Raw genomic sequence first — 12409 nt, 5'->3', positions numbered from 1 at the left:
GGGTACATTTCATTATATTTCACAGTATGTAGAATGGGTACATTTCATTATATTTCACAGTATCTAAGACCTGGGCTTGTTTTTCTGTAAAGTTGCTTGTAAATATTGGTGATGATTCAAGTTTCTTTAAATCCTTACAGCCTCATTACGGCTTTGAATCCAATCATACACATTATGAAAATACTACGTCCTATACAGCGAGTACAAAAAATAAATAATAATGATAAATACAAAATAAAAATACAAAATAAAATAATGAAATAAAGGAACATGGTCATATAATGGCATGTTTATGTATGTATGTATGTAGAATGGGTACATTTCATTATATTTCACAGTATGTAGAATGGGTACATTTCATTATATTTCACAGCATGTAGAATGGGTACATTTCATTATATTTCACAGTATGTAGATTGGGTACATTTCATTGTATTTCACAGTATGTAGAATGGGTACATTTCATTGTATTTCACAGTATGTAGAATGGGTACATTTCATTGTATTTCACAGTATGTAGAATGGGTACATTTCATTATATTTCACAGTATGCCGAATGGGTACATTTCATTGTGGGTACATTTCATTATATTTCACAGTATGTAGAATGGGTACATTTCATTATATTTCACAGTATGTAGAATGGGTACATTTCATTATATTTCACAGTATGCCGAATGGGTACATTTCATTGTATTTCACAGTATGTAGAATGGGTACATTTCATTGTATTTCACAGTATGTAGAATGGGTACATTTCATTGTATTTCACAGTATGTAGAATGGGTACATTTCATTATATTTCACAGTATGTAGAATGGGTACATTTCATTATATTTCACAGTATGTAGAATGGGTACATTTCATTGTATTTCACAGCATGTAGAATGGGTACATTTCATTATATTTCACAGTATGTAGAATGGGTACATTTCATTGTATTTCACAGTATGTAGAATGGGTACATTTCATTGTATTTCACAGTATGCCGAATGGGTACATTTCATTGTATTTCACAGTATGTAGAATGGGTACATTTCATTATATTTCACAGTATGTAGAATGGGTCAATTTCATTATATTTCACAGTATGTAGAATGGGTACATTTCATTATATTTCACAGTATGTAGAATGGGTACATTTCATTATATTTCACAGTATGTAGAATGGGTACATTTCATTATATTTCACAGTATGTAGAATGGGTACATTTCATTATATTTCACAGTATGTAGAATGGGTACATTTCATTGTATTTCACAGTATGAAGAATGGGTACATTTCATTATATTTCACAGTATGTAGAATGGGTACATTTCATTATATTTCACAGTATGTAGAATGGGTACATTTCATTATATTTCACAGTATGTAGAATGGGTACATTTCATTATATTTCACAGTATGTAGAATGGGTACATTTCATTATATTTCACAGTATGTAGAATGGGTACATTTCATTGTATTTCACAGTATGTAGAATGGGTACATTTCATTGTATTTCACAGTATGCCGAATGGGTACATTTCATTGTATTTCACAGTATGTAGAATGGGTACATTTCATTATATTTCACAGTATGTAGAATGGGTCCATTTCATTATATTTCACAGTATGTAGAATGGGTACATTTCATTATATTTCACAGTATGTAGAATGGGTACATTTCATTATATTTCACAGTATGAAGAATGGGTACATTTCATTATATTTCACAGTATGTAGAATGGGTACATTTCATTGTATTTCACAGTAGAATGGGTACATTTCATTGTATTTCACAGTATGTAGAATGGGTACATTTCATTGTATTTCACAGTATGCCGAATGGGTACATTTCATTGTATTTCACAGTATGTAGAATGGGTACATTTCATTATATTTCACAGTATGTAGAATGGGTCAATTTCATTATATTTCACAGTATGTAGAATGGGTACATTTCATTATATTTCACAGTATGTAGAATGGGTACATTTCATTATATTTCACAGTATGTAGAATGGGTACATTTCATTATATTTCACAGTATGTAGAATGGGTACATTTCATTATATTTCACAGTATGTAGAATGGGTACATTTCATTGTATTTCACAGTATGAAGAATGGGTACATTTCATTATATTTCACAGTATGTAGAATGGGTACATTTCATTATATTTCACAGTATGTAGAATGGGTACATTTCATTATATTTCACAGTATGTAGAATGGGTACATTTCATTATATTTCACAGTATGTAGAATGGGTACATTTCATTGTATTTCACAGTATGTAGAATGGGTACATTTCATTGTATTTCACAGTATGCCGAATGGGTACATTTCATTGTATTTCACAGTATGTAGAATGGGTACATTTCATTATATTTCACAGTATGTAGAATGGGTCCATTTCATTATATTTCACAGTATGTAGAATGGGTACATTTCATTATATTTCACAGTATGTAGAATCGGTACATTTCATTATATTTCACAGTATGTAGAATGGGTACATTTCATTATATTTCACAGTATGTAGAATGGGTACATTTCATTATATTTCACAGTATGTAGAATGGGTACATTTCATTATATTTCACAGTATGTAGAATGGGTACATTTCATTATATTTCACAGTATGTAGAATGGGTACATTTCATTGTATTTCACAGCATGTAGAATGGGTACATTTCATTATATTTCACAGTATGTAGAATGGGTACATTTCATTGTATTTCACAGTATGTAGAATGGGTACATTTCATTGTATTTCACAGTATGCCGAATGGGTACATTTCATTGTATTTCACAGTATGTAGAATGGGTACATTTCATTATATTTCACAGTATGTAGAATGGGTCAATTTCATTATATTTCACAGTATGTAGAATGGGTACATTTCATTATATTTCACAGTATGTAGAATGGGTACATTTCATTATATTTCACAGTATGTAGAATGGGTACATTTCATTATATTTCACAGTATGTAGAATGGGTACATTTCATTATATTTCACAGTATGTAGAATGGGTACATTTCATTGTATTTCACAGTATGAAGAATGGGTACATTTCATTATATTTCACAGTATGTAGAATGGGTACATTTCATTATATTTCACAGTATGTAGAATGGGTACATTTCATTATATTTCACAGTATGTAGAATGGGTACATTTCATTATATTTCACAGTATGTAGAATGGGTACATTTCATTATATTTCACAGTATGTAGAATGGGTACATTTCATTGTATTTCACAGTATGTAGAATGGGTACATTTCATTGTATTTCACAGTATGCCGAATGGGTACATTTCATTGTATTTCACAGTATGTAGAATGGGTACATTTCATTATATTTCACAGTATGTAGAATGGGTCCATTTCATTATATTTCACAGTATGTAGAATGGGTACATTTCATTATATTTCACAGTATGTAGAATGGGTACATTTCATTATATTTCACAGTATGTAGAATGGGTACATTTCATTATATTTCACAGTATGTAGAATGGGTACATTTCATTATATTTCACAGTATGTAGAATGGGTACATTTCATTATATTTCACAGTATGTAGAATGGGTACATTTCATTATATTTCACAGTATGTAGAATGGGTACATTTCATTATATTTCACAGTATGTAGAATGGGTACATTTCATTATATTTCACAGTATGTAGAATGGGTACATTTCATTATATTTCACAGTATGTAGAATGGGTACATTTCATTATATTTCACAGTATGTAGAATGGGTACATTTCATTATATTTCACAGTATGTAGAATGGGTACATTTCATTATATTTCACAGTATGTAGAATGGGTACATTTCATTATATTTCACAGTATCTAAGACCTGGGCTTGTTTTTCTGTAAAGTTGCTTGTAAATATTGGTGATGATTCAAGTTTCTTTAAATCCTTACAGCCTCATTACGGCTTTGAATCCAATCATACACATTATGAAAATACTACGTCCTATACAGCGAGTACAAAAAATAAATAATAATGATAAATACAAAATAAAATAATGAAATAAAGGAACATGGTCATATAATGGCATATTTACCGCAAGCAACAACATCAAACTTTGAAGTAAATTGGTAGTTGCGGAGTGCGGTTTTTGGGGGTATTTAGTACTTTATATAGGCCTACTTGTTTCTAATGTGTAGTTTCCTAATGTCGTTTAAACCAGTGATTGATTGATTAATTGATTGATTATGTGAATTATTGAAGTATTCAGGTTTTATTAATGTGTCCAGGGACCCCCCCCCCCCCAGTCCATATTCTGTGTCCAGGGACCTCCGTACCAGATTTGTGTTTTTCTCTCTCTTAAAAAAAGAATAAATAAAAATAAGAATAAGAATCTACAAACTCACAACGCGTTGATTGTTCTTTCTGCCTTGTTCTCATAGACCTGGTGCTTGTTTCTCTCCCGCAATCTGGCAACCCTCCGCTAGGTGGCTAATGTTGTTGCTAGCTGTTTTTACATGTAGTATAGTTGCTATCTAATGTTGCTAAGCTAACGAAGCTAACGACGCCTGTTTGTATATATTATATGATTAGCAGCGCTATTTAATTCATACCATTTCATAGCGAAGGATATAAACAGGATATAGCAGAACGGAATAAACAGGAGAGGAACTAAAAGGTGAGTTTTTACCTAAAACTAAAACATTCTCCCACTGGAATGATGTTAGCATCATGCTAACCAGCTAACAGGATAACCAGCTAGCAGCAAACACACCTCTGTAGTGGAGTTTCAACAACACTATAATTCATATTACAGTATGTATGGTAAACATTCTATTATTCTACCATTAACGTCTTATTGTTCATGTTGTTTCAAGTGTTGTTGATGCCAGAATGTGTCGCTAGATGGCCTAACATTAGCATTAAGGCCGTGTTGTTTTTTGATGAATTGAACAATGTGGACCCTGTTGTAAACAAGTGTAATGCTTAATTGGGTCGTCCACTCACAGTTAACAGTCTTTGTATTGAGTTTGTGCTTAAAATGTACTGTAAATTCTACAAACTGTTAATAAATATTTCAATCAATCAATTGTTGTTATTACTTGTAGATGCATCGTATACACTGTAAACGATGCATCTACAAGTTGTACAATTGTGCAATGAGCAATGTGATTGTTATGTCCATATCAAAATAAATAAATAAACATAAACATTATGACGTAAACAACGGCTTTTAGTTTAAACGGATTTTGTTTATATCACTGGTCCATTAATTTACTCTTTGGCATCTGAGCCACGGACCACCATCTGATGACATTTAGCCTCTCAGACCCATCTGAGCCACGGACCACCATCTGATGACATTTAGCCTCTCAGACCCATCTGAGCCACGGACCACCATCTGATGACATTTAGCCTCTCAGACCCATCTGAGCCACGGACCACCATCTGATGACATTTAGCCTCTCAGACCCATCTGAGCCACGGAACCACCATCTGATGACATTTAGCCTCTCAGACCCATCTGAGCCACGGACCACCATCTGATGACATTTAACCTCTCAGACCCAAAACTAAAGAATATTTTGTTATCGTTGGATTAGATTTTGTCCACAATTATATTGATGTTGGTACCATTAGGATAGATAACATGATGTTGGTACCATTAGGAGAGATAACATGGTGTTGGTACCATTAGGAGAGATAACATGATGTTGGTACCATTAGGAGAGATAACATGGTGTTGGTACCATTAGGAGAGATAACATGGTGTTGGTGCCATTAGGAGAGATAACATGGTGTTGGTAGTACCATTAGGAGAGATAACATGGTGTTGGTACCATTAGGAGAGATAACATGGTGTTGGTACCATTAGGAGAGATAACATGATGTTGGTACCATTAGGAGAGATAACATGATGTTGGTACCATTAGGAGAGATAACATGATGTTGGTACCATTAGGAGAGATAACATGGTGTTGGTGCCATTAGGAGAGATAACATGGTGTTGGTGCCATTAGGAGAGATAACATGGTGTTGGTGCCATTAGGAGAGATAACATGGTGTTGGTGCCATTAGGAGAGATAGCATGGTGTTGGTACCATTAGGAGAGATAACATGATGTTGGTACCATTAGGAGAGATAACATGGTGTTGGTACCATTAGGAGAGATAACATGATGTTGGTACCATTAGGGGAGATAACATGGTGTTGGTACCATTAGGAGAGATAACATGATGTTGGTACCATTAGGAGAGATAACATGATGTTGGTACCATTAGGAGAGATAACATGGTGTTGGTACCATTAGGAGAGATAACATGGTGTTGGTACCATTAGGAGAGATAACATGATGTTGTTACCATTAGGGGAGATAACATGGTGTTGGTACCATTAGGAGAGATAACATGATGTTGGTACCATTAGGAGAGATAACATGATGTTGGTACCATTAGGAGAGATAACATGGTGTTGGTACCATTAGGAGAGATAACATGGTGTTGGTACCATTAGGAGAGATAACATGATGTTGGTACCATTAGGAGAGATAACATGATGTTGGTACCATTAGGAGAGATAACATGATGTTGGTACCATTAGGAGAGATAACATGATGTTGGTACCATTAGGAGAGATAACATGGTGTTGGTACCATTAGGAGAGATAACATGGTGTTGGTACCATTAGGAGAGATAACATGATGTTGGTACCATTAGGAGAGATAACATGATGTTGGTACCATTAGGAGAGATAACATGGTGTTGGTACCATTAGGAGAGATCAAAATAACAATTCTTCTACATTCTCTAATTGACTTCTTGTAAAGTAAGTAATGCAGATGTTTAACAATAATTTAACTCAAGGTCCATTTGGTTACCAACTCTCCATCATTTAGCTGGGGACCACCTGGAACCCCCTGAAGGACCACTGGTTTACATGATAAGACGTCACTGTCAATTCAACACAGAGAACTGTGACATCACACACATCTAACTTTGCACCAATTATTATTATTTTCTACTTTTACCTTTAGTTTTACTGCACCAATATGTGGAACGCCAACACTCATCAATAAGTGCTGTGCTGTGGTGTGTGTGTGTGTGTGTGTGTGTGTGTGTGTGTGTGTGTGTGTGTGTGGGTGTGGGTGGGGGGGGGGGGGGGGGGGTTAGCTTCTGCAAAAAAGTCGTCCCCAAACTTTGTCATGTCAAGGACCCCCATTTGAAAAGATATGCCAGGGACCCCCATAAGAGAAGACTTTTACGGCTCTAGCAGTGATTCTCAACCCGTTTAATTTCAAGGACCCAGACTGCAGGGTCATACCTGCCCATACCGATTCTGACCCATTATGATATTATACAGAGGACCACAATGTAAAGAAGCCTATAGGCCCTCTAGGGGCTTATTGGTTCAAAGCCTGTTGATAAAGTATTCAATCAATCAATCAATAAATAGCCTATTCTCTTTTCCAAGTGTCTGTTTTCACAACTGAATGAGAGGAGTACACAAATGAAATGTATTTATTCTTGGCTTGTGAAAACCGATTCAATAATCTGTATAATTTTGAGACCATTCCGATACCAATATATAATTTATATATATGGCAACGGACTGACCTCATGCTTCCTTCATGCCTGAGTGTCCAAGTTGCTCCTTTACACCTGCGTGGAAGGAACACGTTATTCCAACCAGTTCCTTTCACCTCCATCAGGCGCCCCGGCTGGCCAGGGGGAGTCAGTTTAGTGACCATGATTACTGCATGTTTTTTGTGAGGGTACCTACCCTAGGGGACACGGGGCCGATATGACTGACATTTCTCTCTGCCTATCACATTGTCTAGATGCAGGCAGGTGCATCGGTGGGCGGGGCTCAGAGTCGCTCGGAGGATGAGGATTCGCTGGTGATAAAGGAGGTGAAGAGGACGTCGGGACAGGCGTTCTGCGGAGGAGGAGGAGGAGTCGTTCCCAAACGCAGGAGTTCCTCCAGGTTGGAGTTCATTATTAAAGGAGAATTCCATGCTAGAATGCTTTCTTATCTTTCTTACCTTTCTTTGTAGTTGTTACGTCCCCACCAAAGAGGTCCAGGTGTTTTTTTGTGCAAAAACTCCTTATTGGCTATTTTCCCTTCCATAAGCCCTCAATGAATTGCATTGCATTGAATGGGAATTGAATGGGGCTATGGGGTGTTATGCTAATTCGCTTATTTCCATCGAAAGAAGTAGTAAAGTGTGCCGCTTGGGATATTATTTACATTATGAAGAGAGGATATATACAAAGAAATTATAATTTTGAGCGATGGAAATAACTGAATTAGCACAACACCCCATAGCCCCATTCAATTCCCATTCAATTCAATGCAATTCATGTAGGGCTTATGGTAGGGGAAATAGCCAATAAGGAGCTTTTGCACAAAATAACACCTGGACCTCTTTGGTGGGGACGTAACAACTACAAAGAAAGGTAAGAAAGTCTTTTAGTATGGAATTCTCCTTTAACTCACTGAGACCTGTTGTTCCAGGGACCCCCCAGAAGCAAAGATTTGAGTTAAAAACGTTCACAGTGAAAGAATATATGTATAAACAAGAAAGTAGTTTTTTGCCACTCAGTAGGCGTTCCCGCATTACTTCTGGGTAGGATGATGATGTCGCCTGCAGTGCAGACCCTCTATAGAAAGTTATGCTCCACATCCTAGTGTTTGACAGGAGGACCATCCAGATAAATTTAGATCTCGGCGATGCCATTATTTCCTATGACAATAAACAATAACAACACTTATCATCTCGTACCTACAGGTCCATCTCAATGAATTAGAATATTGTGTAAAAGTTCATTTTCTTCCATAATAATATAATAAAAAAAATATTATATTCTCAATTAGTATTTAAATTTTTTTTTGTTTTAATCTATGATGATTTTTGGTCTTTGGTCTTTTGGTGTTTTAAACATTATGTTATGCTTTAGCTATGAAAAATAGCAGATCTACAATCTCATAGTGCGCCACCGACCTTGTAGGTCTGGTATTTTTGAAAAATCGTGAAAATATTTATTTCAGAAAACTGGAGGATTTAGAATAATTTCTTAAAATTTCGAGGTCAGGCCTAAATGGGTTAATGTATGCAGTTAATATGTGGTCTGGGCTACTTTTGAACAAATCATTTCATCAATGGGGGCGTGGCATGGAGGTGATCAGCCTGTGGCACTGTTGAGTTGTTATGGAACCTAGTTGTACAGTAGTGGTGCTTGACAGCTGTCATTGTTCCCCAGGTCCATCAACCTAGTTGTACAGTAGTGGTGATTGACAGCTGTCATTGTTCCCCAGGTCAATCAGCCTAGTGGAGAGCAGCCTGGTCAAGTCCTCCAGCAGAGTGAAAGGACCGCCCGTCATCGATCAGCCAATCCGCTGCTCTGGGGGCGGCGACCTCTCGTCCAAACAAAAGGTACGAGCCAATCGGCTGCTCAGGGGAGGTTAGAGCCAATCCAAACCAACAATTTAAAGTTTCCAAATTTAGTGAATGATAAGGGGACGTCTCAGGACAACAGCACTGGGGCACTTGAGGATTATGGAAACAATTCGGCTCTGGCTCCAGTGATTAGAAATGGATAATTCAAAATATACTCCTCATTGACTTACATTGTAGCTGAAACGGCTCCTCATTGTCTTACATTGTAGCTGAAACAGCTCCTCATTGACTTACATTGTAGCTGAAACAGCTCCTCATTGACTTACATTGTAGCTGAAACAGCTCCTCATTGACTTACATTGTAGCTGAAACAGCTCCTCATTGACTTACATTGTAGCTGAAACAGCTCTCGTTGACTTACATTGTAGCTGAAACAGCTCATCATTGACTTACATTGTAGCTGAAACAGCTCTCGTTGACTTACATTGTAGCTGAAACAGCTCCTCATTGACTTACATTGTAGCTGAAACAGCTCCTCATTGACTTACATTGTAGCTGAAACAGCTCCTCATTGACTTACATTGAAGCTGAAACAGCTCTCGTTGACTTACATTGTAGCTGAAACAGCTCCTCATTGACTTACATTGTAGCTGAAACAGCTCCTCATTGACTTACATTGTAGCTGAAACAGCTCTCGTTGACTTACATTGTAGCTGAAACAGCTCCTCATTGACTTACATTGTAGCTGAAACAGCTCTCGTTGACTTACATTGTAGCTGAAACAGCTCCTCATTGACTTACATTGTAGCTGAAACAGCTCCTCATTGACTTACATTGTAGCTGAAACAGCTCCTCATTGACTTACATTGTAGCTGAAACAGCTCCTCATTGACTTACATTGTAGCTGAAACAGCTCCTCATTGACTTACATTGTAGCTGAAACAGCCCCTCATTGACTTACATTGTAGCTGAAACAGCTCCTCATTGACTTACATTGTAGCTGAAACAGCCCCTCATTGACTTACATTGTAGCTGAAACAGCTGCTCTCAAAGTCACTCTTTTACTATGTAAACAAACACAAACAAAGTTGATTCAGACAATATAGAGCATCACCAAAACTCATGTGGTTTTAGGGTTAGGGTTACTGTAGGTATACATTGTGTGGTCTGTTATATACAGGGCTGCAGACAACTAGTACTAGTACTCAGAGGAGCACCTGGAGGAGTTATATTACTTGCTGCTCCTAAAATGCGGCGACCCATCTCGCCGCAAAGAAAATTACGCATTATAATGCAGCTTGCCAAGCTTTATTATCTCCCGGGTTGCAACAAAACTAGCAGAATTTAGCATGCTTTCCCTGGAAATGTCTTTCAACGTTACTTTTTTTGTTGTTTGATAGCTTCTCACTGCAGATTAAACATACAGGCAGTCAATCTGCATTGGCTGTGAAGGCAAAAGCCTCTGTCCACGAACTGTTAAATCCTCTGTTTTTCGTCGGCTATCTTTATTTCTCTCCCTGTAGAAGCCATAGCGTAGCAGGCAGCAGCCTCACACACCCACTGGTTTGTTTATAATAGACACCTGGCTGGCACGGCACTGAGTGTGTCGCATGCTATGACGCAAATTTTAGTTTAGTTAAGTTTTCCAATTTTGTAAAAATGTGTAGAATAAATATTAAGAATGCTTGTCACGTTTGGCCTCCTACAGAAACCATAAATGAAAAATAATCTATTGCTACTTTTAATGCTATACAGGGAGCCACTAGGGGTGTGCTCTAGAGCCGCATGCGGCTCTAGAGCCGCCTGTTGCAGACCCCTGACTTATAGCAAAACGATATTTATTGGATAAGTGGGGACTGGGGAGTCAATGGAGAGTATTGCAACTCTAGATTCATCCCATTATTTAAAAAAATCCAGAGTTGCAAATTGCACCTATAGGTCCATGTGTATTCCAGCTCTATATGCATATTCTAATTCAAACTTCTTAATACTTCCTTTGATTGATTGAAATATTTATTAACAGTTTGCAGAATTACAGTACATTTCAAGCACAAACTCATATTATCCATGAGCATCAAAGCAATATTTAGATACTTTTTTTATTTTTTATTTAAAGCCGATCTACTAGCTCACAACGTGTTGCGGAGCCGCGACACGTTGTGAGCTTGCTGATCAACTATTTGTTTAACATACGACACGTCGTACGGCGAAGCATACGTCAGGCTTCCCTTTTAGCCGAGGCGATGTACACAGTCAACACAGAGTCAGACACACATGGCTCCTCGGTGCAAAATAAATAATGTACAATACCCGACTTTACGATAAAAGCTGGGTGACTGAAATTCTTTGTCCCTGTATAAAAGGTGCAGTTTTTAACGGCCAGATTGGGATGCTCACGACATATTTTGCACCACAACTCGCTGCGCTCAGCACTAGTTTGGAGCCAGCGGACATCCAACCACTTTTCCGCAAACACACGTTTTCTGTGCGGTTCAGGTGGTGGTTCCGTCTGGTGTCTCTTTGGAGGTGGTGGTGCTGGAACACCAAAATAGTTACTTAATGGCGCTTGCTTCTTGGACATTTTGACGAGAGTTTGGCTGTAATACTGTAAGAATAATGTGTCAGATAACTTTTTCTCCGAGTCCGTAGTAAACTCCTGTCCTCCTCCCAGTAGCAAGCAGGAAGCAGCACGCATGGATTTGGAATCCTCCCTCAAGGTTCAAGGGTCAAGGTTCAAGTTTATTTAGTGTCCCCGAAGGGCAAATTGGGTTGCAGCATAGACAGTACATTAAACAATGAATGAAACAGTACAGACAAAACAAACAGTTCACATAGCGGATACCAGAGTAAAAGGTGCACACAACCATTAAAGTGCAGGCGTTTAAAGTGCTATGCGATAGGTCATAAAAGTGCGTGTGCATAGACATAGATAGGCACAAGATAATACAGTAAAAAGTAAAAGTGCTCATCATAAGGTTATATCCTCGATCTACGCACAGCAGCATTCAGTGTGTGAATAGAGACCGGGACAAAGGAA

General features: G+C 37.4%; 1 protein-coding gene across 1 annotated transcript in view; it reads left to right on the top strand.

Moving 5' to 3' along the window:
* Window positions 1-4508: 4508 nt before the first annotated feature.
* LOC310866416 (prolow-density lipoprotein receptor-related protein 1-like) overlaps window positions 4509-12409 on the top strand; it is a gene marked incomplete at its 3' end in the record, with an annotated part of 48373 nt that continues 40472 nt past the window's right edge. Inside the window, exons 1-3 of the mRNA XM_083776020.1 lie at window positions 4509-4653; window positions 7813-7958; window positions 9291-9408. Coding sequence (XP_083632146.1) covers window positions 7813-7958; window positions 9291-9408 — 264 coding nt within the window. The 5' untranslated portion in view covers window positions 4509-4653. The remainder of the gene's footprint in view (window positions 4654-7812; window positions 7959-9290; window positions 9409-12409) is intronic.

The sequence above is a fragment of the Protomyctophum parallelum genome (genome assembly GCF_964188405.1).
Source record: "Protomyctophum parallelum genome assembly, chromosome: 11".
Lineage (NCBI taxonomy): Eukaryota > Metazoa > Chordata > Actinopteri > Myctophiformes > Myctophidae > Protomyctophum > Protomyctophum parallelum.
The sequence above is the reverse complement of the archived record's forward strand: the minus strand, read 5'-3'. Positions and strand labels throughout refer to the sequence as shown.